Here is a 19,020-nt window from a genome sequence, read left to right as displayed (position 1 = left end):
GGCCAAGATGTTCAAATGTTCATAAATGACCAGCATGGTCCAATAATAATAAGGCAGAACAGTTGAAACTGGAGCAGCAGCACGGCCAGGTGGACTGGGGACAGCACGGAGTCATCATGTCAGGTAGTCCTGGGGCATGGTCCTAGGGCTCCGGTCCTCCGAGAGAGGGAAAGAAAGAGAGAAAGAGAGAATAAGAGAGAGCACAATTAAATTCACACAGGACACCAAATACAAACTGACCCTAGCCCCCCGACACATAAACTACTGCAGCATAAATACTGGCGGCTGAGACAGGAGGGGTCAGGAGAAGATAATACTACCAGAAGTACGACTTTCCCGAATTGGATCCTTTGTTTATACCCCCCAGGGCAATTGAACCCAGATGCCACCGGCGGAGAAGAGGTATTCGGAGTGAACTTCTAGTCCGACTCATAAGGCCTGCACCATCCACCGCTTCCAAGTATATTACTCACTAATGTTCAGTGCCTGGACAATAAAATAGACAAGCTCAGGGCGAGGATCTCTTTCCAGAGAGACATCGGGGACTGTAGCATACTTTCTTTCATGGAATCATGGGTCTCTCCAGATATACTGTCCCCGTCAATACAGCCAGCTGGGTTCTCAGTACATTGTGGAGACAGAAATAAAGAACTCTCTGGGAAGAAGAAAGGCGGTGGTGTATGGTTCATGGTTAACTACTCATGGTGTGACTTTGATAATGTACAAGAACTCAAATCCTTTTGTTCATCTGACCTAGAATACATCAAATGTCGCCTGTATTACCTCCCAAGAGGTTATAGTTACAGCCGTGTATATTCCCCCTCAACCTGATACCACGACGGCCCTCAAGGAACTACACTGGACTTTGTGCAAACTGGAAACCACATATCCTGAGGGCACATTTATTATAGCAGGGAATTTTAACAAGGCAAATTTGAGGAAAACGCTTCCGAAGTTCTAGCAGCACATTGCCTGTACTATTCACACGCCCCTATCCACATCGACGGGACCACAGTGGAGAAGGTGAAGAGCTTCAAGTTCCTCTGTGTACACATCACTGATAATCTGAAATGGTCCACCCACACAGACGGTGTGGTGAAGGAGGCGCAACAACGCCTCTTCAACCTCAGGAGGCTGAAGAAATTCGGCTTGGCCCCTAAGACCCTCACAAAGTTTTTAAGAAGCACAATAGAGAGCACCCTGTCGGGCTTTATCACTGCCAGGTATGGAAACTGTACAGCCCGCAAACAGCACCTAGCAACTAATTTAGCTACTTTTAAAAATGTATTTGGAACTTTTAGCAACTTTTGAAAAGTGACTCAAACGCTAAAATGCACGCATTTTCCCTCTAAATGACAAAAAGATTTTCTCTGTCACACACTCTAGCTGCCTGTGCACGAGCTGAGCGTCTGCTACTGACGTCACTCACAATGCACTTTTGCAGCCAGGCATGATAACTAACTACCAATACACTGCTTAAATCTATAATTGTTCAGAATGTGTAGGTTTACTAGATAAAAAGAAAATAAACCAAATGTAATTGGTCAATAATTAAATGTTGTGTTTAAAAATAAACATATCTGATCATATTAAATATGTTGTCTTTATATTACTTTAACAACCCAAAAATATGCGATTAACAAATGTCAAATCATATTTTTAGCCTAGAGGGCCAGTCAATTTGAGCAACGTTGTATATTCTACGTAATGTTTTAGTTATTATGCAATGATATCACAACGTCATTTAGCAACTGATGGCAACACTGCCTCCAGGACACCTACCCTGAGCCACGGCCTGTTCACCCCACTAACATGCAGAAGGTGAGGCCAGTACAGGTGCATTAAAGCTTGGACCGAGAGACTGAAAAACAGCTTCTATCTCAAGACCATCAGACTGTTAAATAGTCATCACTAGCCGGCTACCACCGGTTACTCAACACTGCTCCTTAGAGGCTGCTGCCCTATGTACAGTACATTGACATGGAATCACTGATGACTTTAATAATGGAACACTAGTCACTTTAACAATGCTTACATACTCTTTTACTCATTTCATGTGTATAGTATATAATGTATTCTACTGTATTTTGGTCAATGCCACTGACATTGCTCGTCCTAATATTTATGTATTTCTTAATTCCATTCTTTTACTTTCAGATTTGTGTGTATTGTTGACGATCGTTAGGGCCAGATAGCATTCTAGTTTGCTCTGTTTTGGACCAACTTGCTCTGTCCCAGGACCAGCTTGCTTAGGGGACTCTTCTTCAGGTTTATCTCTCTGTAGGTGTTGTCTTTGTTTTGGAAGGTTTGAGAATCACTCCCTTTCAGGTGTTTGTAGAATTTAATTGCTATTTTATGGATTTGGATAATTAGCGGGTATCAGCCTAATTCTGCTCTGCATGCATTATTTGGTAGTCTTTAATAGTTGATTCTTAGATTTGTATTTGATCATGTATATGTTTTGCTGTTTATTCTTTGTTATAGAGACAAAAATATTTGAGAAGTGGTTTATCCATATATCTCCAATTTGGATTGATAACTCTTTGTGTTGTTGTTTGTTTAGTGTGTTCCAATTTTCCTAGAATCTGTTAGATTCTATGGATTCTTCAATTACATAGAGCTGATTTCTGACGGGCTGTTCCTTCTTTTTCCAAAGTGTATATCTGTATTGTTTTAGCGATTCACATTAGTGAAGGTGTAGGCTCAGGTTTTCTGGGTCTCTATGTTTTTGGTTGGATAGGTTTCTCAATTTCTTTCTTAGGTTTTTGCAATCCTCATCAAATAATTTATCATTGTTGTTAATTTTCTTTGTTTTTTCTGCTTGACATTTTTTGATTTGATAGGAAAGCTGAGAGGTCAAATATACTGTTTAGGGTTTCTACGGCCAAGTTTACACCTTCACTTTTAAAGTGAAATGTTTTGTCCAGGTAGTTGTCTAAAAGGGATTGAATTTGTTGTTGGCGCATTGTTTTTTGGTAAGTTTCCACACTACTTTCCTTCCATCTTTATTTATTTATTGGTCTGTTCAAGTAGACTGTGATCTTATAGCGGTGTCAGTGGGCTAACTGTGAACGCTCTGAGAGACTGGGTTGAGGTCAGTGATAAAGTAGTCTGTAGTACTACTGCCAAGAGATTAGCTATAGGTGTACCTACCTTAGGAGTCCCCTCAAAGCCTACAATTGACTATATACATACCCTGCTGAGCATCTGATACATGCCATTGGCTTGAGCTAGTGTAAGAGTCGGGGTTGGGCCTGTTTGCCTGCTCACGGCCGGGCGTATGAGTGACTTTCATGTTGAGGCCCTCCTTGCGGGAGTGGGGGCATGGGGTTAGCAGAAGGGGCATAGGTCTTATTTGAGGGGGCCAATATGGGGTGTGGGAATGGTTGGTTTGCGGGGTTATTGATTGTTTGGGGTGGGGATGTGGATGTGGCTGGTGGTGCTGTGGTCTGGATGTAGGTCCTCCCGGCGTGGATCCTCTAGTGTAGGTCCGGTGGGGTGGTCCCGCAAGTCTGGTAGAGTGTCTCGCTGGTCTGGGCGGGGTGTCCGTTGATCTGTTGCTCCTGTGTGAGGTGTTGGGGCTGCGGTTAAGGGCGATGTCCTTTAGTCACTCTCTCTCTCAATTCAATTTGGCATAGAGGACATGTGCTGGTTGGTTGGTCTGTCAGACACTGTGCCTCGTCTTATTGCAGGCAGCAATGTAGTGCGCTGCCAACCCACAGCTCTCTGTGTTTTCCCCCAACAGGATGGGTAGCTTATTCTCATCAGAGAGGTCTTTGAAACCTTCAATAACGGTTTAAAATTTAGGGAAATGACACTGTCTAATTGTTTTATATTCTTTACATGTTGACAGGAAATGCGGCTCTGTCTCCGGTTCTGCTGTGTTTAAGTGGTTGCACACCTTACCTCTACAGGGATACTGCCCTTCTCAATGGATTGGCTGTGCTCACTGAGCGTGTACTTTGTCAAGGTTTTTCTAAGGTTTTGATCAGTAACCAATGGTCAAATAGTTTGCCATGATGTACTGTCAATTTAGGGCCAGATAGTGCTGCATTTTGCTTTGTGCTTGTGTTTCTTGTGTTGCAATTTAGTTTATTCTGATTGATTGGATGTTCTGGTCCTGAGACTTCAGTGTGTTAGTAAAACAGGTATGTGAACTCAGCCCCAGGACCAGCTGGATGAGGGGACTCTTTTCTTTGCTCAGGTCTTGGTAATGATTTGAGAATGGGTTACTGTATTTTAGATGTTTTCAAAATTGAATTCTGCCCTGCATGCATTGTTTGTCATTTACTTCTGGACATGTAGGATAATCTTACAGAACTCTGCATGCAGGGTTTGAAAGGGGTGTTTGTCCCCTTGAGTAAAATCTTGTTTTGCAAGTGGACCCCACACCTCGCTGCCATAAAGTGCAATTGGTGCAATGACACATTCAATTAGTTTTAGACACATTTTTATAGGTATTTCGATAAGAATTAGATTTTTAATGGCACAGAATGCCCTGTGTGCATTCCCTCCCAGTTCATTCATTGCCTGATTTAGGTGTCCAGTTGAGATTATTTCTAAACAGAAGTAATTGTAGTGTATGCAGTACTCTGTATATTTTGTACCGATTGAGAACTTCGCTCTAATTCCCTGAGATCTCTGGAAATCATTACTTGTGTCTTTTTGGGGTTTACTGCCAGGGCCCAGGTTTGACTGTACTGTCCTAGCAGGTCCAGGCTCTGTTGTAGACCATGTTCTCTCAATTCAATTTCAATTCAATTTAAGGGCTTTATTGGCATGGGAAACATATGCATTACCGAAGCAGGTGAAGTAGATAATAAACAAAAGTGAAAATAACAACAAAAAATTAACAGAAAACAAAAAAAATAAAAAAATAAAGATGTTTCAAATGTTATGTCTTTACACAGTGGTTCTTCGAGCGTATGCCGCGACTGTCAGTGGTAGATGGTGGCATTCTGTCATTGCACCACACTATCACAAGGGGGAGTTCGAACGCTGATCTATCGGTAGTTTCTCTTCTCTGGAACTAGAGTCCTTGCATCATGCAACAACAAAAAAACTGTTGGGGGTCCTGGAGCCTCTTAGAGCCACTGAGACGGCAGCGTCTCACCTAGCCAACAGGAAATGGAAATGCGCAACGCCAAATGCTAATAGTACTCGATAAAACTCAAACTTTCATTAAAACACACATGCAGGGTACTCAATTAAAGCTACACTCGTTGTGAATCTAGCCAACATGTCAGATTTTTTAAATGCTTTTCGGCGAAAGCATGAGAAGCTATTATCTGATAGCATGCACCCCCCAGAAATACCTGAACGAGATGTAAACAAAATAATTAGCGTAGCCGGCGCTACACAAAACGCAGAAATAAAATATAAAACATGCATTACCTTTGACAAGCTTCTTTGTTGGCACTCCAATATGTCCCATAAACATCACAATTGGTTCTTTTTTTTCGATTAATTCCGTCCATGTATACCCAAAATGTCCATTTATGAAGCCCGTCTGATCCAGAAAAAAACAGCTTTCCAAAACGCAACGTCATTTTTTTTTATTAAAAAAGTTGCCTATAAACTTTGCCAAAACACTTCAAACTACTTTTGTAATCCAACTTTAGATATTTGTAAACGTTAATAATCGATCAAATTGATCACGAGGCGATCTGTATTCAATAGCAGCAAGTCTTGAAATCATGGACGATTTTCTCTCTTTCATAACTTCCCAAGGTGTACCCTCTGACAGGAAGTGCCTATTCCTCATTTCACCAAAGATTAACTTCAACTCAATTCCCAAAACTGGCGACATCATGTGGAAGCTGTAGGAACTGTAAACTGGGCGCTATCTATTTTCCCTTGCCATAGACAATACAGGGACCTCGCGGAGGGATATATATTTTTTTGTGTGAACAGTTTTTCCTTGGGGTTTTGCCTGCTACACACGTTCTGTTATAGTCACAGACATGATTTAACCAGTTTTAGAAACTTCAGAGTGTTTTCTATCCACACATACTAATCATATGCATATACAATATTCCTGGCATGAGTAGCAGGACGTTGACATTTTGCATGCTTTTTATCAAAAAGTTTTAAAAATGCACCCAATCTTTAAGAGGTTTTAAGAGAGAACTTGGGTAAATACAATGAGGGAAAAACACGTGACTTTTGGTTTCTCGCCCTCTAAAAACGGGGGGGGAAGTAAAGGAGCTTGTCTGTCAGCCCTGCAGTAAAGACCAAAATTGGTTAAAGAAAATTGTTATAAAAATATATACCAGTTTCATTTAAGGACAAAAAATGACAGCTGTGCCATGTAGATTGCAAAATAGTTGGGAAGAGGTTTTCGATTGACCCATTTATGAATTGACATGCAATTTTCCATTCCTCCTGAAAGCCCTAATATCTCTCCGTTGTGTAACGGCGTTCTTCGTTCGTTGAAAGAGAGTCGGACCGAAATGCAGCATGGTGGTTACTCATGTTTTTAATGAAAAAAGTGACGGTACATGAAATAACGAATAAATACAAAAACAACAAACGGAACGTGAAACTTATTACAGCCTATCTGGTGAACACTACACAGAGACAGGAACAATCACCCACGAAAGACAAAGCGAAACTCAGGCTACCTAAATACGGTTCCCAATCAGAGGCAATGAGAAGCACCTGACCCTGATCGAGAACCGCCTCAGGCAGCCAAGCCTACACTCGACACACCCCTAATCAACCACAATCCCAATGCCTACAAAACCCAATATGAATACAACACGTAAACCCCTGTCACACCCTGGCCTGACCAAAATTATAACGAAAACACAAAACACTAAGACCAAGGCGTGACAGAACCCCCCCCCCCCCCAAGGTGCGGACTCCCGGACGCACCTCAAAACCAAAGGGAGGGTCCGGGTGGGCGTCTGTCATTGGTGGCGGCTCCGGCTCGGGACGTGGACCCCACTTCATTAATGTCCTCGTTCCTCCCCTTCGCGTCCTGGGATAATCCACCCTCGCCGCCGACCATGGCCTAATAGTCCTCACCCACAACCCCACAGAACTAAGGAGCAGCTCGTGACTGAGGGGCATCTCGGGACTGAGGGGCAGCTCGGGACTGAGGGGCAGCTCGGGACTGAGGGGCAGCTCGGGACTGAGGCAGCTCGGGACTGAGGGGCAGCTCGGGACTGAGGGGCAGCTCGGAACTGAGGGGCAGCCCGGAACTGAGGGGCAGCCCGGAACTGAGGGGCAGCCCGGAACTGAGGGGAAGCCCGGAACTGAGGGGAGGCCCGGAACTGAGGGGAAGCCCAGTACTGAGAGGAAGCCCAGTACTGAGAGGAAGCTCAGGTAGGTAGTAGGCTCCGGTAAATCCTGGCTGATTGGCGGATCTGGAAGATTCAGGTTGACTAGCAGATCTAGCTGCTCTATGCAGACTGACAGCTCTGACTGCTCCATGCAGGCTGACTGCTCCATGCAGGCTGACAGCTCCTTGCAGACTGGCAGCTCCTTGCAGACTGGCAGCTCCTTGCAGACTGACAGCTCCTTGCAGACTGACAGCTCCTTGCAGACTGGCAGCTCCTTGCAGACTGGCAGCTCCTTGCAGACTGACAGCTCCTTGCAGACTGACAGTTCCCTGCAGACTGGCAGCTCCTTGCAGGCTGACAGCTCCTTGCAGACTGGCAGCTCCTTGCAGACTGGCAGCTCCTTGCAGACTGACAGCTCTGACTGCTCCATGCAGGCTGACAGCTCCTTGCAGACTGGCAGCTCCTTGCAGACTGACAGCTCCTTGCAGACTGGCAGCTCCTTGCAGACTGGCAGCTCCTTGCAGACTGGCAGCTCCTTGCAGACTGACAGCTCCTTGCAGACTGACAGCTCTGGCTGCTTCATGCAGACTGACAGCTCCTTACAGACTGGCAGCTCCTTGCAGACTGACAGCTCCTTGCAGACTGACAGCTCCCTGCAGACTGGCAGCTCCTTGCAGACTGGCAGCTCCTTGCAGACTGGCAGCTCAGGCTGCTTCAAACAGGCAGGAGGCTCCGGCAGCGCTGTAGAGAAGGAAGGCTCTGATAGCGCTGAACAGGCGGGAGACTCCGACAGCGCAGGAGAGGAGGAAAACGCTGGTTGCGCTGAACAGGCGGGAGACTCCGACAGCGCAGGAGGGAAGGAAGGCTCTGGCTGTGCTGAACAGGCGGGAGACTCCGACAGAGCAGGAGAGGCGAGGCGCACTGTAGGCCTGATGCGTGGTGCGGGCACTGGTGATACTGGAGCGAGGACACGCACAGGAAGCCTGGTGCGGGGAGCTGCTACCGGAGGACTGGTGTGTGGAGGTGGCTCTGGATAGACCGGACCGTGCAGGTACACTGGAGCTCTTGAGCACCGAGCCTGCCCAAGCTTATCTGGCTCGATGCCCACTCTAGCCCGGCCAATACGAAGGGCTGGTATGAACCGTACCGGGCTATGCACCCGCACTGGAGACACCGTGCGCTCACTAGCATAACACGGTGCCTGCCTGGTCTCTTTAGCCCCCCGGTAAGCACAGGGAGTTTGCGCAGGTCTCCTACCTGGCATAGCCATACTCCCTGTAAGCCCCCTCCAATACATTTTTGGGGCCGACTCTCAGGCTTCCATCCGCGTCGCCGTGCTGCCTCCTCATACCAGCGCCTCTCTGCTTTAGTCGCCTCTAGTTCTTCCTTGGGACGGCGATATTCTCCAGGCTGAGCCCAGGGTCCTTTTCCGTCCAGTTCCTCCTCCCATGTCCAATTCTCCAAGTGATGCAGCCTCTCCCACTGCAACTGCTCTTCACGATTAGCAGGGAGAGTTGGCTCAGGTCTGACACCCGACTCAGCCACTCTCCCTCTGAGCCCCCCCCCCAATACATTTTTTGGGCTGCTTTTCGGGTTTCCTTGCCAACCGTGTTCCCTCATAACGTCGGCTCTTATCTCCGGCTGCCTCTGCTCTCCTAAGTGCCTCCACCTGTTCCCATGGGAGGCGATCTCTTCCAGCCAGTATCTCCTCCCAAGTGTAACAACCTTTGCCATCCAATACGTCTTCCCATGTCCATTCCTCCTTTCGCTTCTCCTGCGGTCGCTGCCTGCAACCACGCCGCTCGGTCTGTGTGTGGTGGGTGATTCTGTAACGGCGTTCTTCGTTCGTTGAAAGAGAGTCGGACCGAAATGCAGCGTGGTGGTTACTCATGTTTTTAATGAAAAAAGTGACGGTACATGAAATAACGAATAAATACAAAAACAACAAACGGAACGTGAAACTTATTACAGCCTATCTGGTGAACACTACACAGAGACAGGAACAATCACCCACGAAAGACAAAGCGAAACTCAGGCTACCTAAATACGGTTCCCAATCAGAGGCAATGAGAAGCACCTGACCCTGATCGAGAACTGCCTCAGGCAGCCAAGCCTACACTCGACACACCCCTAATCAACCACAATCCCAATGCCTACAAAACCCAATATGAATACAACACGTAAACCCCTGTCACACCCTGGCCTGACCAAAATTATAACGAAAACACAAAACACTAAGACCAAGGCGTGACACGTTGCCCATACACACTTTATACATTTGCATAATAAAGGACTTAAAGGCTAATTTAATTTGATTTTAATACTGACAGCCAAAATAAATAAACATAAATATGGGTTGTATTTACAATGGTGTTTGTTCTTCACTGGTTGCCCTTTTCTTGTGGCAACAGGTCACAAATATTGCTGCTCTTATGGCACACTGTGGTATTTCACAGTAGATATGGGAGTTTATCAAAATTGGGTTTGTTTTTGAATTCTTTGTGGATCTGTGTAATCTGAGGGACATATGTGTCTCTAATATGGTAATACATCTGGCAGGAAGTTAGGAAGTGCACCTCAGTTTCCACCTCATTTTGTGGGCAGTGTGCACAGCCAATCTTGTCTTGAGAGCCAGGTCTTCCTACGGCGGCCTTTCTCAATAGCAAGGCTATGCTCACTGAGTCGGTACATAGTCAAAACTTTCCTTAAGTTAGGGTCAGTCACAGTGGTCAGGTATTCTGCCACTGTGTACTCTCTGTTTAGGGCCAAATAGCATTCTAGTTTGCTCTGTTTTTTGTTAATTCTTTCCAATGTGTCAAGTAATTGTCTTTTTGTTTTCTCATGATTTGGTTGGGCATAATTGTGTTGCAGTCCTTGGGCTCTTTGGGTTCTGTTTGTGTTTGTGAACAGAGCCCCAGGACCAACTTGCTTAGGGGACTCTTCTCCAGGTTCATCTCTCTGTAGGTGATGGCTTTGTTATGGAAGGTTTGGGAATCGCTTCCTTTTAGGTGGTTGTAGAATTTAACAGCTCTTTTCTGGATTTTGATAATTAGCGGGTATCAACCTAACTGCTCTGCATGCATTATTCGGTGTTTTACGTTGTATACAGAGGATATTTTGCAGAATTCTGAATGCAGAGTCTCAATTTGGTGTTTGTGCCATCCTGTAAATTCTTGCTTGGTGATCAGACCCCAGACCTCACAACCATAAAGGACAATGGGTTCTATAACTGATTAAATTATTTTTAGCCAGATCCTAATTGGTATGTCAAATTTTATGTTACTTTTGATAGCCCTTCTTGCCTTCTCTCAGCTCGTTCACAGCTTTGTGGAAGTTACCTGTGGCGCTGATGTTTAGGCCGAGGTATGTATCATTTTTTGTGTGCTCTAGGGCAATGGTGTCTAGATAGATGGAATTTATATTTGTGGTCCTGGCAAATATACTTTTTTTGGAACACCATTATTTTTGTCTTACTGAGATTTACTGTCAGGGCCCAGGTCTGACAGTGTCTGTGCAGAAGATCTTGGTGCTGTTTGTAGACTCTCCTCGGTTGGTGACAGAAGCACCAGATCATCAGCAAACAGTAAACATTTGATCTCAGATTCTAGTAGGGTTAGGCCGTGTGCTGTAGACTCTTCTAGTGCCCTCACCAATTCGTTTATATATTTATTTATTTTTCTGGTCTGGTGGGGCGTTGAGGGGGCCTGGGGCTCTCTCTCTCTCTCTCTCATACCTAAGTGTGGAGTAAGCAATGCTCAATCATGAGATTTGATACTTCATAATGGAGGTTGCTAGGCAGCGCCTGTTACTAGGCCTTTACCATCCTCGTGGCAGTTCTAAAGTTTGCGAGACTTGTCACTTTGCCTGGCGCTGGTTGTTTTAATCAACTGAAGCAAATGAACGCCTGGCCATTAATTACATTTTACAGAATGGACTCATGAGTTCATTTAGGTGCGTGTTCTGCAGCAAATTCTCTTAACAATAGACAAACATAGGCTCATTCTGTTCAGAATATCCCAGGGTATGACACCGTGTAATCCTGTAACTGTACATTAAACATAGTGATCATAAACATTGACATGAGTTTTATGATATGGAAATTTTGAAGTGCACATTTGAACTCTTGATTATTTGGCTTGCTTGTGTGACATCAAAGCAGTGTTTATTGTTATTCTCTTTAACGTCTCATCTTTCAAAATACATCAATTCCTCTTAATTTACAGCATTTCACTCAGACAACAAAACAAAAGTTGCCCAATTAGTGGGAGGGATGGGGCAACTTATTGTTGCGTGAGGTGCTCAATTCAGAACGGCTGTCAGTCAAAACTCATACAGCGTTGTGAAGCGCAGAGCTTGAGCTCTGACGTCATGTATAGCATGTTACTGTACAGCCCAGCGTTCCAATTCAGTTTCTTATCAGTGCCAAAATCTGCCATTTTCAACCGATATAGAGGCACAAGTGTAAAGGGTTAAATGTATGTCAAACATGCAAACAGTCCAAATGTGAGGTTATGAATCTTCAGCCCGTAGTGATTTGTTTCAATAAAACATGTACTTTGATCAACTGTGTCAATCTGCCGTTTTCTCCCCTCCTTGCAGACTTGCCAAAAAATCCTGGTTTGGTAACTTCATCAACCTGGATAAAGAGGAGCAGATCTTCATCTTGATCAAAGATAAGCCTCTGAGCTCCATCAAGGCTGACATCGTCCATGCCTTTCTTTCGGTAGGTAAAACCTCTCTACCCCTTTCTCTCACTCTGTCTTTTTGCTCTCCTCCCTCTTTAGTTCCTCTCTCTAGTTACTCCTCCCTCTCTCCACCCTCAAACCTTCTTCTCCTTCTTGCCCTCTTACTCTACCTCTCCATGTCTCTTTCCTTCTCCTTTACTGATCTTATTTTCTGCTCTCTGCCACTTCTCATTCAGTCATTCATTCACCACATTTTCTCACTCCTACTTTGCTTTCCCGCCTCCTTCCTTCTCTCCGGCCTCCCTTACATCTCTTCTTTTCCTCACTCTCCTCCACTCTGCTCTCCCTCTCCTATCATTCTCTCCTCTTAACTTCTCCTCCTTTCTACAGAATGTATTCCCTATATCATTATGGATATACTCTTTCCATGAGATAGCTTTCACTTGGATTCACCTGGTCAGTCTATGGTCCCTTATTGATGTCACTTGTTAAATCCGCTTCAATCAGTGTAGATGAAGGGGAGGAAACGGGTCTAAAGGGTTTTTAAACCTTGAGACAACTGAGACATGGATTGTGCCATTCAGAGGGTGAATGTACAGGACAAAAGATTTAAGTGCCTCTGAACGGGGTAGGGGCCAGGCACACCGGTTTGAGTGTGTCAAGAACTGTAGCTCTGCTGGGTTTTTCACACACAACAGTTTCCCGTGTGTATCAATAATGGTTCACCACTCAATGGACACCCTGCCAACGTGACACAACTGTAAGAAGCATTGGAGTCAACATGGGCCACCATCCCTATGGAACGCTTTCGACACCTTGTAGAGTCCATACCCCAACAAATTGAGGATGTTCAAAAAAGGGGTGCAACTCAATATTAGGAAGGTATTCCTAATGTATTGTACACTCAGTGTATATGCATATGTTGCAGGTATGTTGCAGTATAGTCCCAATACCTGCTATCAGCCTAAGAGGGTATTTTACCATTATAACACCAATGTTGATTGGTTTAGCTTAGAGGCGCGTGACTGCACAGATCTGTGAATGTGTGCGTGCATATGTGTGTGTGCGTGTGAACATGTGTGAGTGTGTTTGTGTATGCTTACATGTTTCTGATTTATCTAGCCATTCAGTAAGCTGATTGTGTTGCTATCCCTCCCATTTTCCTTTTGAATGGCACTCTGTACTCCAGGGCTACATCCCAATTGGCACCCTTTTCCCTACATAGTGCACTACCTTTGACCAGAGCGCTGTGGGATAGCATTTGGGACACAAACCAGGTCAATGGAAAATCAACACGGACCACTGATCATTAGCATATAGATGCTTTGCCCTGAGTGCTGTGTGCGTGTGCGTGTGCGCGTGTGTGTGTGTGTGTGAGAGACTACAGGTCTCTCTCTCGCTCTTTGTGCTTCGCTGCATCTCCAAAGCCAGTGAATGGATAGTGAAAGCCGGTTTTCAGTGCAAGCCAACAGAGAAGCACATACTGTATAAAATTTTACTCACAACTTTAACAAAGTCTTATAGCAAATGGAAACTCTTGCTCCACTGTAGGTCAATGGCAAACCAATCTTCTATTCCTTTCTATTCTATGAGGCAGCTATTTTGTCCCCTAGTGTATGCTTGGTGGCCCAGAGAGTAGATGGACACTTGAATAGTTGGAACTATACTCCTCAGCACTCTAGGATTAATCAAATTCTGTCAATCTCAGATGTACTGACGTTGTAATCTGGTTAGAGTTGAATCTGTGCTTGGTTGCATCAGGGTAATTTTAATGACGTTTTATTCAACCTGTTATTTATATAAGAGGTATGTGGCAAAAAGCTGAAAGTCACTCTCAATTTGTTATCTCTTTACTCACTTGAGCGAGTGAGTCTTTCTCTGTGACACTTTTTCTCCCTCTCTCTGTATGCTCCTCGCTCTCTATTCCCACTCTATGATCCTCTATCCCTACTTCTTTCCTCAGGAGCCACACAATCAGCCGCTCCACCTCTTTCTCTCTCCCACATTTTTCTCCCTCTCTCACCCTCCCTCCTTTTCTTCAGTCTCTCTTTCCTCTCTCTCTTCTTGATTCCCCCTTATATTTTTTCATCTCTTGATTCAGAATGTCCTCTTCATAACTACAAAATAAAACAACAAAAACAAAGATTTATCGCTCTTCCAGATCCCTAGTCTCAGCCACAGTGTGATCAGCCAGACGAGTTTCCGGGCAGAGTACAAGTCCACAGCCGGCCCCACGGTCTTCCAGAAGCCAGTCAAGTTCCAGGTGGACATCACCTACACAGAGAGCACCACCGCCCCCAAGGAGAACGGCATCTACTCTGTCACCTTTACCCTGCTCTCAGGTACACGTACACGCATTCATGCATGCACACACACATGCACACAAACACGCACACACATGCAAGCACACTGCTGTAGGTGTTTGTGTGTGCATGTTTGCGTGTGCGTGTATGTGTTTGTGTCTTTCACAGTGTGTGTGTGCTCCATGGGACCAGATTGGAGGGAAAGGACACTTTCCCTGGTACTATTCAAAGGCCATTTGGATCCTGCTGCTTCTCTGATGTTAGTGGTTACAGGAGACCGCACGCAGCCACACTCTTTTTCATCTCCATGATCTATCCTAACACTCTTTCCTCCTCCCCCACTCTAACCCCCTTGTTATCTTATTTTCTCTCCACCCTTCTCCTTTCCCGTCCTCTCCTCTCTTGATCCCTCCTTTGTTTTTCCTTTTTATTCCTTTTATTCCTTACTTTTCCTATTACTTTCTTTACCCTTTTTCCTCCCCTCTCTGTCTTCCTCAATCTTTCTCCTCCCCTGTTCTGCCGTTTTCATGTTCCTGTGTACAGTACCTTTGTGTGTGTGAGTACAGAATGACTAACCTTGTTCTCCCCTTGTCTATTGCAATCATGTGTGTGTGTGTGTGTGTGTGTGTGTGTGCCTGCGTGTGCGTATTTGCCTGTTTGTGTGTGTGTATAGGACCCAGCCGGCGCTTCAAGCGGGTGGTAGAGACAATTCAGGGCCAGTTGCTAAGCACACATGACCAGCCGGGAGTTCAGCAGCTTTCTGGTGAGTTGAACACGCCCCCTTCCCCCCCACCAATACCCCTGTCACCCTCTCTCCCCCTCACTGCTAAAGCTAAGCTAGCACTCCTCCCCCACTCTCACGCCCTTTCCTTCCCTTTCACCCCCTCTCTGCTAGCCTCCATATATTGCATGGCCCTCACTCCACCAAGTATGGGTAGAGTTTGCTCCATAACAACTGATCTAAGGTCAGATGTTTTTTTATGGTCCCTTAATTGTTATAAAGGATCAGGGGTAGGGTAATCTGATCTTGAGCCCTAAATGCCACTGCTCCACGGCTCCTCGCCATGGTAATGACAAAGCAACCACAATGCACCTCAATGAATTGCACTGCCACTACATTGAGATGTAGAGGGATCACACTCTCTAGCTAGCTCTATCTTTTTAAACCCTTGTCACTCAAAATCCCCACCTCTTGTAACCATTTTTGCTGCCCATACCTGCCATTGACTAGACCACAGCTATCTGGTTAGACAGTGAACTTAGAGGACAGGTAAATTTAATCCTGGTGCTAGGATCTCCTCCTCCCTCATCCAGAGAGGTTTTACTATGCCCAAAATCTGTCAATGAAAACAATCCCACGAAGTGAGGAATTTGTATGGAGGTCAATGAGAGAGTGTCAAATTTGGTCAACAACAAATGTAATTTCTCAATTGCTTACATGAGGCTTATTTGATTGATTAGAAGTTTAGTAATGGTTAGGTTGTTACGAATACACGGATATAGTAAGTGGACGCACGTGACATTTCGGCAACCCATATAACCCATTTTAGCATGGACATTGCCATGGAGGGCTTCCACCATTTTAAAGCTGTCAACTGGGTGGGAGTTCCTATGAGTTGGGAGAAATCAGCCAAAGAAGAAGAAAATAATCACCTGATTAAAAATGGAGATGGCACTGCCCATGCTGTCACATATGCTAAAATGGCACAGATGAGACCTCTATCTATCTCTATGGTCTGTTGTTCTAACGCATATTTGCCTTCTTAATGGCCCCACCTGATCTCGCCTCCCCCTGTTTTTCCATTGTTAGAGCGGTCACTTGAATATCTTGTCAATATATAATAAACAATCTTCGCTCATCTCTTGTTTTATCCATGAGCCATTTGGCCAATAATAAATCATCCTGTCCCAAAGTGCCTACCACATAGATATCTTATAGACAATAGAAATGTCTATAAAGATTGAGAGAACAAAAGAAGAAGAAAGTAAAAGACACTCCTCTGTCCTCCTACTCACCCTCCTCATGGCCTTCCTCCTGTCTTATCCATCCATCTATCACCGTCTCTCATGTGTGTGTGTGTGTGTGTGTGTGTGTGTGTGTGTGTGTGTGTGTGTGTGTGTGTGTGTAAAACAAAGTATAACAGTTTGACTTAGAAATTGAATGTTTTGTGCACGTTCTTCCAAACGTCTATGGGTGAGGTCAAGGCAAATGTTGGTTTTTGACGTTTAGGTTGAGACAATGTTACTAAACTCAGCAAAAGTGAAACCAAAAACACTGCAGTTGGGCTGAGAGTTTCACATCTCGTTAAGTTAAGGGTTAAATTAAGGGAAAATAGAAGAGGCAAGTGGAATGGGGAGAAATGCATTAAAGACCAAAATTGCTTAAAGGAAATTGTGATTAATAAAAAAGTATTCCAATTTCATGTAAGGACCAAAAAATTAACAGCTGTGAACCCTAAGTGTTGTGGTGCATTAGTTTACTTCAATTAGGGGTAGGGGTAGGGGAAATACATTTACAGACATTTCTAAACTTGTTTTCGCTTTGTCATTATGGGGTATTGTGTGTAGATTGATGAGGGAAAAATGGAATTTAATCCATTTTAGAATTCAAAAAGTCAAGGAGTCTATACTTTCCGAAGGCACGATATATATTTTATTTATATATATTTCCCCCAAAAGATATATGGGGGATTGGAAATTATGCAGACAATTACATTAATGGAAGCCACAATCTATCTGCAAATATTTAAGCTCATCTACCCCCTAAAAATACATGTAGAAAAGTTTAAGTAAAGGTTTGGGATATGGTTAAAATGGGGTCGTTTAGGAATTTATTCAGAGTGGTTAAGATAAAGGTTAAAGTTTGGAAAAGTTTTAAAACAGAAAAACAAATAACTATTGCCTAGCACTGAACACGCAGCCTTTGGCGCCAGAGAGCAGCTTTTTTACACCCATCCACCAGCAAGCTGCCAGCCTACTTGAAGGTAATAGTGCTCACCTTTGCCCATAGCGGCCGGTTTTGATGGCAATTCTAGATATTCTTGGGACCTGGATGGTCATCTAACTTTGACTTCAAACTAGACCAATCTCCCTGGTGTGTATTCCTTGTTCGCCATCCTCCTGATACCAGTACCATCTGCTGGCCAGACAGAAATACCACTAATATGTCTCTTATCAGTTCACGTATATTTTTTGCATGTGTACTACTATTTTAAATGTATTCTAAGTAACTAATTCTGCACCTATACTAACATTTTAACAATCACTGAATCAATATGTTAAAAGGAGGAGTGGTAGATGTTGAAAAGTGTTGAACAGTGCAACTTTCCCTGTTTGTCTGAAATCCAAAGTCAAATCCTTTGGTATCTATGATTGTGTTGATAAATTCATTTGCATATTGATATATTGCTACATCTGGCTGATATTAGGAGTTTGAGACCAGGCGGTCACCCTTCAGCCCATCCCCATGTAGATATATCATGTCCACTGCAACTCACTAAGCTTTATATTTTTTTGTCTTTCATTCCTCTCTCTCGCTCTCACACTCACACACAAACAGTATGCACGTGCAACACAAACACAAGGACATGCCATTCAACAGTATTGGAACAGAGCCACTGTTCATTGTAAGGTGGAATGTCGTTAAGGCGAGTTGGTGTCATCAGTGGACTCTTAGAAAAAAGGTTCAGAAAGGGTTCTTTGGCTGTCCCCATAGAATAAACCCTCTTGGGTTCCAGGTATAACCATTTTGGGTTCCATGTAGAATCCTCTGTGGAAAGGGTTTTACATGGAACCCCAAATGGTTCTACCTGGAACAAACAAGGGTTCTTCAAAGGGCTCCCCAATGGGGACAGCCAAATAACCCTTTTAGGTTCTAGATATAACTTTTTTTGCTAAGGGTTTGTCTTCTGATGTAGTATACTTTTTGTATCCTTAGTAATTCAATTCTTATCCCTGTCGCACCTGAAACATCTGTGTTTAGAATGCCAGCTGAAAACTTACCTTGAAGTTAACATGAGTAGATTTGATGTCATAGGCCAAAAGCCTGTGTGTGTGTGTGTATATACATATATATATCCTCACCATCCCAAACAGAGAGAGTGTGGAAGTATTTTGGAGTGACTCAACATCTCTCCCTTCTGTTGACCCCCAGTGCACGGATGTGCCCGAAGGCAAGCACTCTTGTCAACTTCCACTTAAAGTAGACTTTACTTTGACACCTTTCACATCTGGTGCTACCAACTCTTTCAAGTAAATGCACTCCCACTTCTGTAGTCATCACACACACTTATAAAACTCTTGGAAGAACTGATTTGATTTAACATTAAGCACAGATAGTAAAATACTTCAAATTATACAGGATGCGAACAGACGACTGACATTTTGACTCTCAGGAACACGTCAGTCATCTGTCCACATCCTGTACAATGGATTAAAGTGAGCAAAAATAATGTGGAATACTCCAACTCCTTTTTACCTCAAATTAGTCTTCTTTTAAGTTTTTATTGGTAAGCCATTCTTAGAGAAACAGTACAATTAAAATAAACAATTAATCTAGAATAAAGACTATTGTCATGGATTTTTGCCAGCACTTTAATAGCAGCATCCCATAGCAGGGGTTTTACTGGGCTTAGGACCAAATGGCACCCTATTTCCTATTTATTGCACTACTTTTGACCAGGGCCCATAGAGTGCACGATATGGGGAATAGGGTGCCATTTGGGACTCAACTAAGGTGTAGTAGAT

General features: G+C 44.2%; 1 protein-coding gene across 1 annotated transcript in view; it reads left to right on the top strand.

The window, feature by feature from the left end:
- Positions 1 to 19,020, top strand: part of brsk2a (BR serine/threonine kinase 2a) — a 223,244-nt gene that overhangs the window by 190,805 nt on the left and 13,419 nt on the right. Inside the window, exons 17-19 of the mRNA XM_031802186.1 lie at positions 11,886 to 12,009; positions 14,133 to 14,313; positions 14,948 to 15,037. Coding sequence (XP_031658046.1) covers positions 11,886 to 12,009; positions 14,133 to 14,313; positions 14,948 to 15,037 — 395 coding nt within the window. The remainder of the gene's footprint in view (positions 1 to 11,885; positions 12,010 to 14,132; positions 14,314 to 14,947; positions 15,038 to 19,020) is intronic.

This window comes from Oncorhynchus kisutch, linkage group LG22 (genome assembly GCF_002021735.2).
Source record: "Oncorhynchus kisutch isolate 150728-3 linkage group LG22, Okis_V2, whole genome shotgun sequence".
Lineage (NCBI taxonomy): Eukaryota > Metazoa > Chordata > Actinopteri > Salmoniformes > Salmonidae > Oncorhynchus > Oncorhynchus kisutch.
This window is presented reverse-complemented; position numbering and strand designations above follow the sequence as displayed.